The sequence below is a fragment of the Capricornis sumatraensis genome, chromosome 9 (assembly GCF_032405125.1).
Source record: "Capricornis sumatraensis isolate serow.1 chromosome 9, serow.2, whole genome shotgun sequence".
Classification (NCBI taxonomy): domain Eukaryota; kingdom Metazoa; phylum Chordata; class Mammalia; order Artiodactyla; family Bovidae; genus Capricornis; species Capricornis sumatraensis.
This window is the reverse complement of record NC_091077.1, coordinates 95,046,961-95,067,302: the sequence shown is the minus strand read 5'-3', so window position 1 is coordinate 95,067,302 and position 20,342 is coordinate 95,046,961. Positions and strand designations below refer to the sequence as shown.

At 41.8% G+C, this 20,342-nt stretch overlaps 1 protein-coding gene across 1 annotated transcript in view; it reads left to right on the top strand.

Moving 5' to 3' along the window:
• PCSK1 (proprotein convertase subtilisin/kexin type 1) overlaps positions 1-20,342 on the top strand; it is a 49,537-nt gene that overhangs the window by 12,554 nt on the left and 16,641 nt on the right. The window contains exons 6-9 of the mRNA XM_068980228.1: positions 5,477-5,565; positions 8,751-8,923; positions 9,943-10,155; positions 12,618-12,718. Coding sequence (XP_068836329.1) covers positions 5,477-5,565; positions 8,751-8,923; positions 9,943-10,155; positions 12,618-12,718 — 576 coding nt within the window. The remainder of the gene's footprint in view (positions 1-5,476; positions 5,566-8,750; positions 8,924-9,942; positions 10,156-12,617; positions 12,719-20,342) is intronic.

Sequence of the window (20,342 nt, the reverse complement as noted above, 5' to 3'; positions counted from 1 at the left end):
CACTATTAGCAACAAGCTTGTTGTTAGCCATGAAGAGAAATACAGATGGCCAAAATAACAAATCCCTACAACTTCCTATGGTAGCCACAACCATGCTCACTAGTCCCCTCAGAAGAGCATGGCAAGGCACCAGACAAGAGAAATATACCGTCAGGCTTGGCATTCAAATCCATCACAGTCTTCAGGGCATTGGGCTAATTAGTCTGTTCCAGAGTTTCTTCTGGGCATTTTAAAGCTAAAAGGAAGAGGCAAAGGACATCTTCTGACTCCTAAACAAACTCTCCATAGTGTCCACTGGGTAATGAGTGAGGCTAAGAGCCAGACTTGGCAAAGCAACAAAGCAAATGAAGACCCAAAGGCAGGAGACATTTTAACCTTTTTTCTTAGCTCCAAAGGAACTTCACCCTCTAGTCACACAGCCCCGTGTCCATGCCCATGGGAAAACTCATCTTTGTGCATAAAGACATCTCTCACAGACTTGAAAGAGACATTTCACTCTTTCCTTTTCATTTGCTTCACCCAAAAGAAACTCACACCAAAAGAGAAGGTCAAGGCAAAATGAGCACGGCTACAAGTGGGGGGGGGGGGGGGGGGAAGCAGGCAGGGACAAGCTCTTTGTGGCTGTCATATAATGTACTTCCCTATCTTTTCTTCCTCCCTCTTGGATTAGTATCCAACTTGGGTCAATCAGCTCTCTCTCTTTCTCGCTTTCACTTTCACTCCCAGTTTCTCCCTGATTGTCTCAGAATTCCCACGTGGCTGGTGTGGTACTGTTGACCGAAAGCTGTTACACTGGATTTTCCTCCTCCAGAAGGCTGACAAACCCCAGGAAGGGAGTCTGGAGCTCCAGGACTTGGCTTCAACTTCTGGGTGGATATTTCTTCCCTCGGGGGAAAGGGGAGGCTTGGGGAGGTACCATTTACTTTCCTTCAGTACCATTTATTTCTTCTAGCATTTATCTTTTAAAGGGGTCAACCACAAGCAGCCCTAGAGGTTAGAATATTCCAGTAACAACACAATAGGAGCCATGAGGTGGAGGGGGGGGGGGCGCATGGCCCTTGGAGGAAAGTGCGATGTCCCAGAAACTTAGAGCAGGACTCCCCCAGAAAAATGTTCAGCCATATTTCTGAGTGAGAGCAGTGTGGGACTGGGAGGAACTTCTATCCTTTTACAGCAATACCTTGCAATGTTAGCCTGGCTGGTAGTGAGAGCTTTGCCAATCACCAGAAAGGAGGATGGCTTTGAGGAAGTCACTCACCTCACTCTGCCTCTATTTGTTTTGTTTTGTTTTTTGTCTCAAAACAAGGTGACACGATCCCTGTTTACCTACTCTCCTAAAAGAAACAACCTAAGGAAATGGGCAATAAGTACTAAGAAGAAAAGGGCATTCTTCCTAGAATGAACTAGAAGTGACAATTCTCATTCCTTTCCCTTGGTCAAGACTAAGAGGGAAATCTGCTCCCACCCACATGGGTTCAGCTGAGGAGACTGTTAGCTGGAGGTGTCAGGCCAGCCTCTTTCCTAGGCAGTGTGCCTTGGGTCTGGTCCAGGATCCAATGTGGGTGATGATTCGTGTGGCAGATGCACGATAGGTGAATACCTGGTGAAATGATATTCTTGGAGTTTTGTACTTGTGAAAAGGGGAACTCGGATGTCATTCTTTCCCACTGCCAAACAAAAGGGACCTGCAACTCATGGTACTGATGATAGCCAATTCACAGAGTTTCAAAGGCCCCAAGGTAGCAGCCTATACAATTTTATTTAATTTGTGCCTGAAAATTATGAGCTTCCAGAGCATAGCAGACCATGGGCCATGCACATAGTATAGGGTTACGGTAGCATAACCAAACACTTAAGAGCACAGACTTTGCAGTTAGATTTAGATCAATTCTTAGATCTTTCACTTAATAGCTGAGTGACCGTGAGCAAATTATTTAACTTCTTTGTGACTAGTTTTATCATCTACTGTGACAGACTTTTATTTTCTTGGGCTCCAAAATCACTGCAGATGGTCACTTCAGCCATGATATTAAAAGACACTTGCTCCTTGGAAGAAAAGTTATGACCAACCTACACAGCATATTAAAAGGCAGGGACACTACTTTGCTGACAAAGATCTGTATAGTCAAAGCTATGGTTTTTCTAGTAATCCTGTATGGATGTGAGAGTTGGATCATAAAGAAAGCTGAGCACTGAAGAAGTGATGCTTTTGAACTGTGATGTTGGAGAAGACTCTTGAGAGTCCCTTGGACTGCAAGGAGATCAAACCACTCAATCCTAAAGGAAATCAATCCTTAATATTCACTAGAAGGATTGATACTGAAGCTCCAAAACTTTGGGCCACCTGATGCAAAAAGCTGACACATTAGAAAAGACCTGGGACTGGGAAAGACTGAAGGCAGGAAGAGAAAGGGATGACACAGGATGGGATGGTTGGATGGCATCACAGACTCAATGGACTTGAGTTTGAGCAAACTTCTGCAGATGGTAAAGGACAGGGGAGCCTGGTGTGCTGCAGTCCATGGGGTCACAAAGAGTCAGACACCACTGAGCGACTGAACAACAGCCAAAGAGATAATGATGGTACCTATTTCACTGGGGATTTGTGAGGATTAAATAGGTTTATATATATAATTGACTTGCATAGTGTCTGGTACATAGAACAAGTTAAACATGTACTATGATAATGATGATTAAGGCTTCTCATTTAGCAACTAAGGTAGAACTCCTTTCAGTGAGGAAAAAAGCATGACAAGAATAATATCATCTGATAAGAGCAGAAGCAGAGACAAGTCAATTTTCTGAGCCAATTCAGAATCTGCTATTTGAAAATTACACAAAAAGCAACTATATCTCAGGGTCCTCTTGATCATCAACCAAAAAGCTAACATCCCCATCATTTATCAAAAGGCACAATAAAAAATAGAGTTAGTTACCCTTCCAGCATAGTGTCAGAAATAAATCCCTTAGGTTTAGAAAATGAATTGCCCCATTTTGTTTTGGCCATCATAGCAGTTAGAGACCTATTATCTCCCAGTTCCAAGGGCTTTATCTCTCCAAACTATCTGTGTTGCTGCTGTTCTTTATTACTATGTAAATGAAGTTAATAAAAGCTGCATTTGAATTCTTCTCTGCAAATCAAGAGAGGCATCACTAAATAACAAAATCTTAAAAGTGCAGGTAACTCTTACTAGTAATCTAGCATGAATTTGTAATCAATATTTCAACAAAAATTTCAGATTATTTTTCTAGCTATGTAACATATATGGCAAGGATATTTTAACAAGTGCCATGGTAGTCTTTAAATTACCATCTGAAATAATTTTTTAAAAATAAATGTGTTTAAATGCCAGTTACAACCATTGTGTTCTAAGATAATAGAGGTTGCTTTTACCCCAGAGGCTGATTTAAGGGAAGAAAGCCATATGTCTAAAAAGAATGACATGGAAGCACTTTGATAAAGTCTTCTTTTTCTCAAGGTACGGAGGTGAGAAGTGAGGATAAGAGGAGGGAAAGATATCAATTCCTATTTGTACATGATCCTACATTTTTTAAAGAAAATAGTCCTTAGCATGTAAAGAGAGATAAATAATGGGTAGTATCATGTTGAATCATTTTTAGGACAGAGGTATAGTGCTGGAGATGTCTGCCCACAGGCTGATTCTGTAAGCTCTATCTATCCACCTGGAGACCTTGCTATCTTGGACCCTGTCTTCCATTTTGTATGAACAGAAAGTCAGGTGGTGGTGACTTCTGGTAGCATATTTCTCAGAGAATGGCAACTGAATTTTCCCTTCTACAAAGGTAGAGAGGGCTAAGCCCCCAAAGAAGCATAAGATGCCTTCTTCAGTTCAATATGCATCCATTTTGCAGAGAATGAATGTATATTGGTCAGGACAGCTTCAGTTGCAAGTGAGAGAATCCTAACTTGAAAATGGAGATTTTAAAATATTTTTTACCCAAGAGATGATCAGCTGCAAGCATGGCAAGATCCAGAAACTCAAATAATACTCCTTGAGGACACCTATTACTCTATCTCCATCTCCTAGCGCTGCTCACCTCTACTTAGCTTCATTCTCAACAGAGAATGCCTCATAGCAAGATCCACAAGGCTCACATGGAACTTAAAGCATCAGTTCTTGAGAGCTGTCTGGGAGGACAAATCTCATGATAGAGACTCACAATGAGTGGCTGAGGGTTACTTCCCCAAATGGGAAAATGCTGGAAAATCAAAAAGAAGTCGGTGCCTGCTTCATCAGGGAAGACTGTGAATTGCATTGTTCTGACTTAGGACTCCTATTCAGTATTAAAATAAAGGAGGCCATCATTCAGTGGAAGGAGACCAGGAAATCATCTTTGGTATTTTAGGTAAAAAAAGAAAAGTGAAACAGGTTTATTTTAAAAGACCAGTCAATTAAGAATTTTTCTATTTCATTCTGGCCTAAATTAATAGATGTCCAGTAGAGTAGTAATCAGAAGGAGCTGGCTGACATTTGCTCAGACCTAACCCTTGCTCTTTTCCCTCTGTGTCAGCATATGTGGTCAGCAGCTCCTCCAAAGGCGTCCACAGCCTTCATGCTGCTCCTGGGAGCTTTCACAGTGGAATAAAGGCATGAAGCAACCAAGTTCACATTAAAGTTCCCTCAATTTATTGACCTTCCTGAGGTCAGGAAGGTGACAGGAAAAGATAATCACTATCTCTAGAATTTCAGAAATGATACTTTAACAGTAGACTTTGGTCTGTTTAAGAGATGGATTTTCTTTTCCCCCAAATATTCTGAAGTCGTAAATTACCCTCATCGTCTGGTTGCAAAACTAGTCTTGTTCAGGCTGCTGGTCCCAGTTAGAGTTGCAGGAGCACCCTGGCATCCCAAATAGCCTGGAGTACCTTGTTAAAAAATTTGAAATCCCCTTGGGACCAGGAAAACTTCAGATGTTTTAGTCTGGTGTATGGTTAGGAGAGGAGGGCTTGAGAGGGGGCTCTGTTCTACATATCCCCCTAAGACTGGTCCAGATTAACCCGATCCAAGGAAGTCACCAGTGAGGGGGGAGGGAAGGGGTCACTTCAACACCAAAAACATGGGACCAAAACCATTTCCTTCATGTGGTTTCTGAAAGTGTCAGAGCTGCTCATAGTAAGTATTAATAGCTAACACTTCCTGGTTCTTTCTGTATACCAGCCACTGTTCTAAGTGTTCTGCATACTTAGTATTTCATGGGATACCACATCTTTTGGAGGAACAGTCACTTTCCCAAGGTCATATCCCTAATTAGTGGCAGAAGCTAGAATTTAAACTCATATGCTTGGTCTCAGGTACTTGTTCCCTTCACCTATCTACATGTCATCTAACACTGATGGGATAAAAACTGGCAACAAGGCTGACAAAAAGTAGTATATCCATGGACCATCGATTTGTATGCAAAACCAATGTTTGCCCTCATTTACATTTTATAAATTCTATTTTCTCATCCTCAGACATGGGACCAGATGTGCAGGAGAAATTGCGATGCAAGCAAATAATCACAAGTGTGGGGTCGGAGTTGCATACAATTCCAGAGTTGGAGGTAAAGCAGAGGGTTGTTCCCATAGATTCACGCTTTGAGTCTTGTGTAAAGTGGTGTAAATGGGGTGGGCTGAGGGGACTTTTCAACAACCAGAGGAAGAAGTGAACCCCATGCAAAATTTGCTACAGAACTTGAGTGTGATTTGAAATGTGCAAATCAATGGATCTGGGTTCTCAGAAAATGATACCTGAATAAAGCCCATACATCTCTTTTGGGGGAGGAGAGGGAGGATGGAAATGTTGAATAGCTTTCAAAGCAAATCTGATTTTCTCTGTGTTCTGATTTAGAAGGGCTTGTTACTGAGTTCTGGCTAAGAGAACAGACGGAAAAAGGTAAATTTAGGCAAAGACTTTCCTTGCCTCTGGGTTCTGTAGTCCTTCAGTTCACAACAAAGAATAGTCAAAAAATAAATAAAAAGAATGCATATGTATTACAGAAAGAAGACAAAGGTTATCTGTAGTAGCAAGAATTTAGAATCTCTGGTTGTTTCAATGTCTTCATGGGTAAGCATATGGTAAGTTCCATCAGCACAATTTGATAAAGGAACTATTTACAAGAGTTCAAGGGAACTGAACAGCCATGTGACTGTTGTAAGCAGATGTTACCACCTTCAGACCTAGTGGAGCCAAGGGAGGAAGTAGTCATGGAAACTGGGAAGAGAAAGCTGTGGCCACACGAGACAGCCACAGGACAAGAGCTGGGGCCCGGAGCACAACAGCAGAGCTGCTTCGAGGCAGGGAGGATCCTGAAAGGAGCACTTCCTTCTCCTCTCACCCCCTAGCCTCCTGCCACCGTGTCAGTCGGCAGACACCAACTTGAAGACAAGGGAGCCCACTGCTGCCATTCACGTTCCTCTGGATCTGCAGGGGGTCAGAGAGAATAAAGCACTTGCCTCTTCTCTTCACTCTAGCCATTTCTCTGGAGCTCATGGATACACTATTAACTTTGCATTTAATTTGTTTTCTAAAACCACAACAAAAAAGATTCATTGTAGAATATGGCCACGAAGGTGAGACTCTTTCAAGCTCTACATGAGCATACCTTGAATGTGGTTTTGTAATCCTTTTCAGAAATCAAATAAATATACATCCTAGCATACAGAATGCATCTCTCACTAACACAGCACATACTCCTAGGTTTTAGGGGTCTTTCCTGAGTCCTTTGATGCCAGTGTTGTCAAAGTGACACGTTAATCTACAGAAAATGAAGGCAGGAGCACCAATTACATAATCACCTACAAAAAGACAGCACTTTCTAAGGGGTGATGAACAAAGTAGCTATAGTCTGTGAGAGAATCATCTCGCCCTTTCATTTTACAGAGGAGGAATCAGAAGCAAGATCCTCAAGGAAACTAAAACACACCTACTGTGTGTCCAGCATTTAACTCCCAAGACAGGATGGATCTGAGTGCCAGATTTCTGGGCTTCAAGTCCCAGCTCCCCAGTTGCAAGCCGTGTGGCCTTGGGCAAGTCCCCATCCCTCTCTGACCTCAGTCTCTCTCCCTGGGAAAAATTACAGCATCCACCTCAAATGGTTCTCATATGGATAGATAAGTTCACACACTTAAGGCCTGTGTAATAGTAGCTGCATACAGTATATCCTCAATGCACATGTTGCTGCTGCTGCTAAGTTGCTTCAGTCGTGTCCGACTCTGTGCGACCCCATAGATGGCAGCCCACCGGGCTCCCGCATCCCTGGGATTCTCCAGGCAAGAACACTGGAGTGGGTTGCCATTTCCTTCTCCAATGCATGAAAGTGAAAAGTGAAAGTGAAATCGCTCAGTTGTGTCTGACTCTTAGTGACCCCATGGACTGCAGGCTACCAGGCTCCTCCGTCCATGGGATTTTCCAAGCAAGAGTACTGGAGTGGGGTGCCATTGTGATCAAACCCATTTTACAGTTGAAGAAACTGAGGCACAAAGAAGTGGCTTGCCCAAGATCACAGAGCTAGCAAAGAGTAAAGCTGGGACTTTTTTTCCCCAAAAATGCATTTTAAACAATTTTCTTAAAAAAATAAATATGACTTCTACTAGTCATGTCAGCTCCACGTTCCTTTACCCATGCTCCATCGTAAACAGTAGTGTGAAAACCTAAGGCTGTGCACTCCATCGCATCATTAGCCTGAAGCCAGCAATAAGCAGGTAGCTGCCGATATCTGTCTAAACTGCTTTTGCCTTCCTGGCTCTTGCGTCCATGAGTCTGATGATGGGTGACAGCCTGTTGGAAAGCACAACGAGCCACTGCATCTGCCTTCTCCTGATGAAAAATGATTCCCCCTCAGGAGTGAAATCCATGGCAATGATTTCATCCTTGAAATGATTTAGGAGAAAAGGAAGCATGTTCCTTTGCAAATGTTTCTTAGCAAACACATAAAAGAATGGCCTCTGGGTTATTTTTAATCAGTGCTTAGAAACAGGAGTTCTTTCCCTATTTGTTAGTCTCCTTTTGTAGGTAGGTCTTCTCAAGCTGCCCGGGCTCCCATACAGAGCCCTTTGTAAAGCGCTGGCTGGGCCACAGCTGTTCATGGTATAGTCATGAACAGGCATGTTGACAGAGGGTTGTTTGATGCCTCTTTCTGAAAACTATCCCATCATTTTCAGGTTATTAGGTCAGCAGGGAGAAGGGAGACTTTTTTTTTTCCCAGTGGAAAAATAAGCCTCTATTCTTACTGATTATACTTTAGCTTTTTGAAAAACATTTCATTTTGTATTGGGGTATAGCCAATTAACAAACAATGTTGTGATCATTTCAGATGAACAGCAAAGGGACTCAGCCATACATATACATGTATCCACTCTCCCCCAAACTCCCCTCCCACCCAGACTTCCACATAACACTGAGCAGAGTTCCCCGTGCTACACAGTAGGTCCTTGTTGGTTACCCATTTTAAATACAGCAGTGTCTACATGCCCATGACATTTTTATAATTGACAAGAACCGTGCCCACTGCATAGCACAAATAGTTACCTCTAAAGGGCAGATAAAGAAAGCTTTTGGAGGCAGTGACTTGTATCTTCCCATGGTGCTGTTAGCAGCTGGGTCACAGGCATTTGGGACATACAATGGTTACCCTGTTTTTGACTCTTTGGAGAGTCCTTTGAATAATAAAATATTAAGAGCCTTGTGCCATCCTGCATGCACACACTGATATCAACATATTTTGTATTTGTCTGTTTTGCTGTTCAGGCATAAGAATGCTAGATGGCATTGTGACCGATGCTATTGAAGCCAGCTCAATTGGATTTAATCCTGGGCATGTGGATATTTACAGTGCGAGCTGGGGCCCTAACGATGATGGGAAAACTGTGGAGGGGCCTGGCCGACTGGCCCAGAAGGCTTTTGAATATGGTGTCAAACAGGTGAGATGCTTAACACAGACCCAACTGAAATGAAACCTGATCACTGGAAAAGGAAAAGAAGGGAAGAACGCTTAGCTTATGTGCAAAGAAATGGTTGTGAATTTCTTGCTGCTGTTAATGATTTGAGCTGCATTTAGGGGCCAAATCATTCTTCAGAGGGATGGAAGTTAATGTTTTCCCCATTTGGGCCTGACATTCAACAGATATTCATTCCTCTTAGAATATTTACTCAAAAGTACTCTGGATAGGTCCTTTCTCATTTTCCTGCTGCTTCTGAATGTCTACACTAAGTAAACTACTCCCCAGACTTCTTTCAGATACTCTGAAAAGGCACCCTTTAATTCAGGAACGTGCCGCCTCCCTCTCTACACGTGCCTGGTGGACACTTGTGCCTTGGTTGTGTTGCTCTAAAACTGGGTTTGAGGGCATCCTTGCCAAGATTCTAAGGCCCAGTTCTGCACAGGACGAAACAAAAGTAGAAACTTTGGAGAGCACAAATTGAAAAACCATAGAAAGAGTAGCCTTGACGAGTTCCATTCAATTGAAGAGTCCCTTTAAACGCAGCTGCAAAGCAGATCTGAATAATGCCTGATTTTGTCACACTATCAGTCAGCCAGAAGATTCAACCAGAAATGAAGAGAGGAAGTTCAAAGACTCAAATGGAGTGACATAAGCCAAGGGAATGGCCCCCCCAAAAATAATAATAATAATGAGTGAGTGCTGAAGGCCAGATTATGAATCCACATAATAAAGAGAAAAAAAAAAGAAAAGTCCTCACTTCACACCATCCCAGAGAGGAGGATGGAGGAGGACCAGCACGCCAGAGCCCACCAGGGGCTTGTAACACATAGTCTCAGGACAGTCCTCCTGCTGGAGGACCTGGAGACAAAACTGATCACAAATTCCTGTCTCTGAGAACTTCATGCATGCATTGATATACTTCTCGGGGATTTTATTGGGAGATGACAGCGATCTCAGCAGATGATAACAGACATGGTAAATTTTGGCTTTTCCTTTAGGGCAGACAAGGAAAGGGCTCTATCTTCGTCTGGGCCTCCGGGAATGGGGGGCGTCAGGGAGACAACTGTGACTGCGATGGGTACACGGACAGCATCTACACCATCTCCATCAGCAGTGCCTCACAGCAAGGCCTATCCCCCTGGTACGCAGAGAAGTGCTCCTCCACGCTGGCCACCTCGTACAGCAGCGGGGACTACACTGACCAGCGAATTGTAAGCTGCTTTTTCTGCCTCTCTCTGCTTAGGTAGGAGAGCACGGTTCACCTTCCAAAGGATCCTTGGGTCAGATGGATTTGCTTAAGCTTCCTGTCTCAGTTGGGGAGACTCACACGTTACTCACCTGAAGGGTGGGTGTGTATTGGGAAGTCTTCTCTCTCAGGGATAATGATACATCTGCTAAGATGCTGTTACCCCGCGGTCATGTCTAAACTCAGCCCTGAGAAGCCACCAACTTGTCATTCGATGACCGAGACTCCAAATGGCTCTTCAGCTTGTGTGATGCCTCCCTGCAAACAGCCTTAAAGGAGATTTTAGGGTTGTGGGGGCTTATCACCCTGGTACTTGTTGATCCTTTAATAGCAGGGAGAATGTCTGACTTGCCCTTTAGTGGATGATAAAAGTATGGAGCATGCACCAGCTATGTCTCCTAAGAACGGATGACCTACAGGAAAATAACAGCCTATGTTTCCCCTGAGATGAACTTCTCAGCATCCGAATAAGCAGCTTAGGAAGGTTATATGCTCAGAGAGCATCTCCAGCCCACGCTTGGCTGTGCCTTCTCTTCCATGAGTCAGACTGCCAAGGGCAATTATTGGATTTCCCTTCAAGGGCACGATGATGAAGGGCCATTCGGGGGCTTTGAGAACAAAGAGAGGCACTTTTAATTTAAAAATGGAAAGCCTCAAACTTAACTCCTGACACAGAGAAGAATCAACTAGCTAAAGCATGTAGATCTTAATAAAATAATAGGTCAAGATCTAATTAGACTGTGGGTCAACCCCCTAATAATTAGCCTTTGGAATGTGTGTAAAATTCATATTAATGACATCTCAACACAATTGTCAGAATTAAGATCTTCATGCAGGACCACTCTGCAACCTACTCTAGTTAAGACAGTAAAACTGGGGTCTCAACTTGGAAGCCCTGGCCTCCCTCTCATTCTGGTAGTTTCAATTACTCAAAGAGACAGTGACATTCTACCCATGGACTCTTGACAGCAGAGATAACTTAGAGCCTTTGAAAGAAGCCTATGAGACATGTGTCTGGCTTGCATGCACAGCCTCCAGCTCTTAATAAACCCAAGGGTGTCCAGAGTAGCTTTTCAAAAAAAATGGCCTGTTGTCCATTTCAGAGTCACCATTTCATAGACAGACCTCATCTGAGCTACTCTGCTCTGAAGAAGGAGGAAGAATTTGCATCTTCGTAAAGATCCCTCTTTTTAGGTACACAAGCCATAGAAGAGACAGCTGGTGGCTTCTATTTGAGACAGTTGCAGTAACACACCCTTTGTCTTACACAAACCTTTTCCTCAGCACAGTCATCTCTGAGGGCTTACTTACGTCAGCAGGTGAAAAGGGCAAACTTGCTTCTGTAGCCCTCGGAGGAACAGAGCCACTATCACTGGAGATATTCAGTGACTCCAAGTGGGAAGCTAAAGGAGGTGATAATGGAACAAATTATTTTTTTACACTTCCCTCCCACACATTGAAATCTCTAGCTAAAAATCACAGTGCAAGAGCCTGGGTGGGTGTCTTGCTAGCAATCCTTTGGCCCAACTTCTGGTTCAACCAACAATACTGTGGTCCTTAAGGAAGACTAATTGGAAGTCTTTTTGGTTTCTTCCCTTCGTTTCAGCAACCTCTTCAGTAAGCTAAAATTAGCCCGGGTAATTCCTTACATGCAATGCCATTGTGTCAAAATTTGCTTTCACAGACAGGATCTCATTTCAGCTTCAGAATATGAGTCAAGAAATGTCAACCTCACTTGACAGACAGGGACAACCAAGTGACTTGCCATGGGACACATCTGCTGAGTGGCAGGTTTAGAATTTGAGCCCTGATCTGTGTCTAGCACACTTTCATTTGAAAAACTCACCATTTTCAAAGTAAAAACATGATGCTAACTCCCGGCCATCAAAGACATCAACAGTGAGTGCAAGCGAAACACACTCAACACGTTTTGCGCAAGTAGTTCAAGTGGCCAAAATCAGCACAACTTCCTTTTGCTGAAGAGGCAGTCAAATGTCAATCTGAAGGTAATGGGGAATTGGGCATGAGACAAAATTTCTAAATATGCCAGGCCAAACACAATGGACCTGATGATTAATGGGCCAGCATGATTCACAGCGATTCTGAAACAGTCCCTTTTTCACAGACAGCATTTCATTTGGGAATCTCAGTAGAGAAAAAAAAAAAAAAATCACAGTGGGAGGACTTCATCCCCAGAAAAGGCATTCTGATGCCAGAATTATAGACAAGTTGCATATAGAGGAGAGGGAGCTAAAATATCAGCAGATGGCAAACATCCGCCTGTGGCCCAGAAGAGGAAGTAGCGAATCGAATCAGCTGGCCTTCCTGATCAGAGCAGATGCAGCCCTTGGTAGGGTTAACCCCCAGGGACAGGATCACATGCCTCACATGTTCTCCCACATTTCTTTCTCTCCTGATACCCCCCAGACGAGCGCTGACCTGCACAACGACTGCACGGAGACCCACACGGGCACCTCAGCCTCTGCACCCCTGGCCGCGGGCATCTTCGCTCTAGCCCTGGAAGCAAAGTAAGGCCCAGAACGCTTCTAATCACCTGTAAAAAGCTGCTTTTCCTTCTTTTTAAATAGCATATGTTCTTTTCTGAATAATGGTTATAGAAAAAAACTACCAAAAATAATAAGTTCTCTTCCAGTTAACATCTTGAGGTAGGTTTCATGCACACTTGTCTTACAAAATTGGGATCTTAATTCACACACTATTCTGTAAATTTTTTTAAGCCTTTTAAAAATTTATTTATTTTACTTTATAATATTGTGTTGGTTTTGCCATACATCAACATGCATCCGCCACGGGTGTACATGTGTTCCCAATCCTGAACACCCCTCCTACCTCCCTCCCCATACCATCTCTCTGGGTCATCCCAGTGCACCAGCCCCAAGCATCCTGTATCCTGAATCGAACCTAGACTGGCAATTCGTTTCTTATATGATATTATACATGTTTCAATGCCATTTCCCCAAATCATCCCACCCTCTCCCTCTCCCACAGAGTCCAAAAGACTGTTCTACACATCTGTGTCTCTTTTGCTGTCTCACCTACAGGGTTATCGTTACCATCTTTCTAAATTCCATATATATGTGTTAGTATACTGTGTTGATGTTTTTCTTTCTGGCTTACTTCACTCTGTATAATCAGCTCCAGTTTCATCCACCTCATTAGAACTGATTCAAATGTATTGTTTTAATGGCTGAGTAATACTCCATTGTATATATGTACCACAGCTTTCTTATCCATTCATCTGCTGATGGACATCTAGGTTGCTTCCATGTCTTGGCTATTATAAACAGTGCTGTGATGAACATTGGGGTACACATGTCTCTTTCAATTCTGGTTTCCTCGGTGTGTATGCCCAGCAGTGGGATTGCTGGGTCATAAGGAAGTTCTATTTGCAGTTTTTTAAGGAATCTCCACACTGTTCTCCATAGTGGCTGTACTAGTTTGCATTCCCACCAACAGTGTAAGAGGGTTCCCTTTTCTCCACACCCTCTCCAGCATTTATTGCTTGTAGACTTTTGGATCACAGCCATTCTGACTGGTATGAAATGGTACCTCATTGTGGTTTTGATTTGCATTTCTCTGATAATGAGTGCTGTTGAGCATCTTTTCATGTGTTTGTTAGCCACATGTATGTCTTCTTTGGAGAAATGTCTATTTAGTTCTTTAGCCCATTTTTTGATTGGGTCATTTATTTTTCTGGAATTGAGCTGCAGGAGTTGCTTGTATATTTTTGAGATTAGTTATCAGTTGCTTCATTTGCTATTATTTTCTCCCATTCCAAAGGCTGTCTTTTCACCTTGCTTATAGTTTCCTTTGTTGTGCAGAAGCTTTTAATTTTAATTAGGTCCCATTTGTTTATTTTTGTTTTTATTTCCAATATTCTGGGAGGTGGGTCATAGAGGATCCTGCTGTGATTTATGTTGGAGAGTGTTTTGCCTATGTTCTCCTCTAGGAGTTTTATAGTTTCTGGTCTTAGATTTAGATCTTTAATCCATTTTGAGTTTATTTTTGTGTATGGTGTTAGGAGGTGTTCTACTTTCATTCTTTTACAAGTGGTTGACCAGTTTTCCCAGCACCACTTGTTAAAGAGATTGTCTTTCATCCATTGTATATTCTTGCCTCCTTTGTCGAAGGTAAGGTGTCCATAGGCATGTGGATTTATCTCTGGGCTTTCTATTTTGTTCCATTGATCTATATTTCTGTCTTTGTGCCAGTACCACACTGTCTTGATGACTGTGGCTTTGTAGTAGAGCCTGAAGTCAGGCAGGTTGATTCCTCCAGTTCCATTCTTCTTTCTCAAGATTGCTTTGGTTATTTGAGGATTTTTGTATTTCCATACAAATTGTGAAATTATTTGTTCTAGCTCTGTGAAAAATACCACTGGTAGCTTGATAAGGATTGCATTGAATCTGTAGATTGCTTTGGGTACTATACTCATTTTCACTATATTGATTCTTCTGATCCATGAACATGGTATATTTCTCCATCTATTAGTGTCCTCTTTGATTTCTTTCAGTGTTTTATAGTTTTCTATATATAGGTCTTTAGTTTTTTTAGGTAGATATAGTCCTAAGTATTTTATTCTTTTTGTTGCAATGGTGAATGGAATTGTTTCCTTAATTTCTTTGTCTACTTTCTCATTGTTAGTGTATAGGAATGCAAGGGATTTCTGTGTGTTGATTTTATATCCTGCAACTTTACTATATTCATTGATTAGCTCTAGTAATTTTCTGGTGAAGTCTTTAGGGTTTTCTATGTAGAGGATCATGTCATCTGCAACCAGTGAGAGTTTTACTTCTTCTTTTCCAATTTAGATTCTTTTTATTTCCCTTTCTGCTCTGATTGCTGTGGCCAAAACTTCCAGAACTATGTTGAACAGTAGTGGTGAAAGTGTGCACCCTTGTCTTGTTCCTGACTTTAGGAGAAATGCTTTCAATTTTTCACCATTGAGGATAATGTTTGCTGTGTGTTTGTCATATATAGGTTTTATTATGTTGAGGTATGTTCCTTCTATTCCTGCTTTCTGGAGAGTTTTTATCATAAATGGGTGTTGAATTTTGTCAAAGGCTTTCTCTGCATCTATTGAGATAATCATATGGCTTTTATTTTTCAATTTGTTAGTGTGGTGAATTACATTGATTGATTTGCGGATATTGAAGAATCCTTGCATCCCTGGGATAAAGCCCACTTGATCATGGTGTATGATCTTTTTAATGTGTTGTTGGATTCTGATTGCTAGAATTTTGTTAAGGATTTTTGCATTTCTGTTCATCAGTGATATTGGCCTATAGTTTTCTTTTTTTGTGGCATCTTTGTCAGGTTTTGGTATTAGGGTGATAGTGGCCTCATAGAATGAGTTTGGAAGTTTGCAATTTTCTGGAAGAGTTTGAGTAGGATAGGTGTTAGCTCTTCTCTAAATTTTTGGTAGAATTCAGCTGTGAAGCCGTCTGGACCTGGGCTTTTGTTTGCTGGAAGATTTCTGATTACAGTTTCAATTTCTGTGCTTGTGATGGGTCTGTTAAGATTTTCTATTTCTTCCTGGTTCAGTTTTGAAAAGTTGTACTTTTCTAAGAATTTGTCCCTTTCTTCCACATTGTCCATTTTATTGGTATATAATTGCTGATAGTAGTCTCTTATGATCCTTTGTATTTCTGTGTTGTCTGTTGTGATCTCTCCATTTTCATTTCTAATTTTATTGATTTGATTTTTCTCCCTTTCTTTCTTGATGAGTCTGGCTAATGGTTTGTCAATTTTATTTGTCCTTTCAAAGAACCAGCTTTTGGCTTTGTTGATTTTTGCTGTGGTCTCTTTTGTTTCTTTTGCATTTATTTCTGCCCTAATTTTTAAGATATCTTTCCTTCTACTAACCCTGGGGTTCTCCATTTCTTCCTTTTCTAGTTGCTTTATGTGTAGAGTTAGGTTATTTATTTGACTTTTTTCTTGTGTCTTGAGGTATGCCTGTATTGCTATGAACTTTCCCCTTAGCACTGCTTTTATAGTGCCCCACAGGTTTCAGGTTGTTGCGTTTTCATTTTCATTCATTTCTATGCATATTTTGGTTTCTTTTTTGATTTCTTCTGTGATTTGTTGGTTATTCAGAAGCGTGTTGTTAAGCCTCCATATGCTGGGATTTTTAGTAGTATTTCTCCTATAATTGAGATCTAGTCTTACTGCATTATGGTCAGAAAAGATGCTTGGAATGATTTCAAATTTTGAATTTACCAAGGCTAGATTTATGGCCCACGATGTGATCTATCCTGGAGAAGGTTCTATGAGTACTTGAGAAAAAGGTGAAATTCATCGTTTTGGGGTGAAATGTCCTATAGATATCAATTAGGTCTAACTGGTCTATTGTATCATTTAAAGTTTGTGTTTCTTTGTTAATTTTCTGTTTAGTTGATCTATCCATAGGTGTGAGTGGGGTATTAAAGTCTCCCACTATTATTGTGTTATTGTTAATTTCCCCTTTCATACTTGTTAGCATTTGTCTTACATATTGTGGTGCTCCTATGTTGGGTGCATATATATTTATAATTGTTATATCTTCTTCTTGGATTGATCCTTTGATCATTATGTAGTATTCTTCTTTGTCTCTTTTCACAGCCTTTGTTTTAAAGTCTATTTTATCTGACACGAGTATTGCTACTCCTGCTTTCTTTTGGTCTCTATTTGCGTGGAATATCTTTTTCCAGCCCTTCACTTTCAGCCTGTATGTGTCCCTTGTTTTGAGGTGGGTCTCTTTTAGAGAACATATACAGGGGTCTTGTTTTTGTATCCATTCAGCCAGTCTTTGTCTTTTGGTTGGGGCATTCAACCCATTTACATTTAAGGTATTGAAAAGTATGATCCTGTTGCCATTTACTTTATTGTTTTGGGTTCTGGTTTATACACCCATTTTGTGTTTCCTGTCTAGAGAATATCATTTAGCATTTGTTGGAGAGCTGGTTTGGTGGTGCTGAATTCTCTCAGCTTTTGCTTGTCTTTAAAGCTTTTGATTTCTCCTTCGTATTTGAATGAGATCTTTGCTGGGTACAGTAATCTGGGCTGTAGGTTATTTTCTTTCATCACTTTAAGTATGCCTTGCCATTCCCTCCTGGCCTGAAGAGTTTCTATTGAAAGATCTGCAGTTATCCTTATGGGAATCCCCTTGTGTGTTATTTGTTGTTTTTCCCTTGCTGCTTTTTTAATATTTGTTCTTTGTGTTTGATCTTTGCTAATTTGATTAATATGTGTCTTGGGGTGTTTTGCCTTGGGTTTATCCTGTTTGGGACTCTCTGGGTTTCTTGGACTTGGGTCCTTATTTCCTTCCTCATTTTAGGTAAGTTTTCAACTATTATCTCCTCAAGTATTTTCTCATGGTCTTTATTTTTGTCTTCTTCTTCTGGGACTCCTATAATTCGAATGTTGGAGCATCATATTGTCCTGGAGGTCTCTGAGATTGTCCTCATTTCTTTTAATTCATTTTGCTTTTTTCCTCTCTGATTCATTTATTTCTATGATTCTATCTTCTACTTCACTAATCCTATCTTCTGCCTCCGTTATTCTACTATTTGTTGCCTCCAGAGTGTTTTTGATCTCATTTATTGCGTTATTCATTATATTTTGACTCTTTTTTATTTCATCTAGGTCCTTGTTAAGCCTTTCTTGCATCTTCTCAATCCTTGTCTCCAGAATATTTATCTGTGATTTCATTTTGATTTTAAGATCTTGGATCATTTTCACTATCATTATTCAGAATTCTTTATCAAGTAGATTCCCTATCTCTTCCTCTTTTGTTTGGTTTGGTGGGCATTAATTCTGTTCCTTTACTTGCTGGGTATTCCTCTGTCTCTTCATCTTGCTTATATTGCAGCATTTGGAGTGGCCTTTCTGTATTCTCACAGTTTGTGGAGTTGTCTTTATTGTGGAGTTTCCTTGCTGTGGATGGGGTTGTATCAGTGGCTTGTCAAGGTTTCTTGGTTAGGGAAGCTTGTGTTGGTGTTCTGGTGGGTAGAGCTGGATTTCTTCTCTCTGGAGTGCAAAGAAGTGTCCAGTAATGAGTTATGAGATGTTAATGGTTTTGGAGTAACTTTGGACAGCTTGTATATTGAAGCTCAGGGTTGTGTTCCTGTGTTGCTGGAGAATTTTCATGGTATGTCTTGCTCTGGAACTTGTTGGCCCTTGGGTGGTGCTTGGTTTCAGTGTATGTATGGAGGCATTTGATGAGCTCCTATTGATTAATGTTCCCTGGAGTCAGGAGTTCTATGATGTTCTCAGGATTTGGACTTAGACCTCCTGCTTCTGGTTTTCATTCTTATTTTTACAGTAGTCTCAAGACTTCTCCTTCTATACAGCACCATTGATAAAACATCTAGGTTAAAGATGAAAAGTTTCTCCGCAGTGAGGGACACCCAGAGAGGTTCACAGTGTTACATGGAGAAGAGAAGAGGGAGGAGGGAGTTAGAGGTGACCTGAATGAGATGAGGTGGAATCAAAAGAGGAGAGAGCAAGCTAGCCAGTAATCATTTCCTTATGTGCGTTTCACAGTCTGGACCACTCAGAGATGTTCATGGAGTTATACAGAGAAGAGAAGAGGGAGGAAGGAGACAGAGGTGGCCAGGAGGGTAAAAGGGGGGAATGAAAAGGAGAGAGACAGATCCAACCAGTAATCAGTTCCCTAAGTGTTCTCCACCATCTGGAACACACAGAGATTCACAGAGTTGGGTAGAGAAGAGAAGGGGGCGCGGGGGAGGAGACAGAGGTGACCTGGTGGAAAAAAACGGAAAGTCTAAAGGAGAGAGCAATCAAGCCAGTAATCTCACTCTCCAGTAAAAATAGGTACTGAAGAGTGGGTTTTTGAAGGTACAAAACTGATAACAAATACCAAAAAGCAAAGATTAAAAATCTAGAGTAGAGGTTGGATTTTCAAAAACACAATATTAAAAGAAGAAGAAAAAAAAAGTCACAAGAATTATTTAAAAAAAATAGATATTTATGAAGTTTGCTTTAAAAATAGAGTCTTTTTTTTGAAAAGTAACAGTAGGTTATAAAAATGAAAATTAAAGGAGTAATAGAGGACTTAAAAAATTTTTTTTAATTAAGAAAAAAGAAAAAAAAGAGAAAAAGAATGATCGTAAAAATAGTAAAGATATATCTAGGACTTTCTCTGGTGTTTTGGGCAGTGTGGGGTCAGTTCATTTTCAGATAGTTCCTTGGTCTGGCTTATATTTCTCAGGATCTATAGGCCCCTTCCTATGTAGTCGGTACTAACGACAGGGTTTTAATCTATTGCACCTGTCACTTCCAAGGTGGTTCCCTCTGTTTTAGCTTCTTCTGTTTGCTGGTCTGTTCAGTGTCTGATTTCCGCCCTGACACAAGGGGGGCGGTGGTGGACACTTTCTTTTAGGCTCACTTACTCAGTCGCGCTGTGGGGAGGGAGGGACGCTGCAAACAAATAACACTAGCATGTGCTCGCAGTGTCCCAGCCACCCTGGGCCTGCCACCGCTCACGGTGTACACAGCTCAGGCTCTAGGTTGCTCCTCCGGGAACCGTCTGTGCCGGCCCTGGGCTGCATGCACCTCCCAGGTCTAAGCCGCTCAGGCTCAGGCACTCATGTAGTCCTCAGGCACAGACTCGGCTGGGCCTGTGTTTTGTGCCCTTGCCAGGTCCGAGTAGCTCAGGTGTTTGGCAAGCGTGGTCGCTGTGACTTATCGCCTCTCCCGTCCCTGCTGCTCAGTTTTCTGAGTGTACAACTGACGCAACTTCTCCGGCAGATGATGACTGTCCAAAACCCCAAGAAGTCTTAGTTAGCAAAGAAGCCTGCTTGCAGTTTGGTAGATAATGTCTCTCTGGGGCTGTAATTGCCCCCTTCCGGCCCTTCCAGCTCTGGCTGCCTGTCACTGGAGGGGGATGATCTGCAGTTGGCTAATTCTGTTCCATCCTTTGTTCTCTGCATGGTCCTGGTGGTGTCTTCTGTTAGAGGTTTACATGGTAGCTATCCCACAGTCTGGTTTGTTAGCCCAGGTTAGTTCGCTCTGGTTACCCTCGGGGCATTCAGGCCCAATGCTTAAAAAGCAATGCAGCCCGTGCTTCCCTGCCCAGCCCCCGCTTGCTCATGGCAGATGCAGGCATCTGCGCTGTTTCTCCGCTGGGGG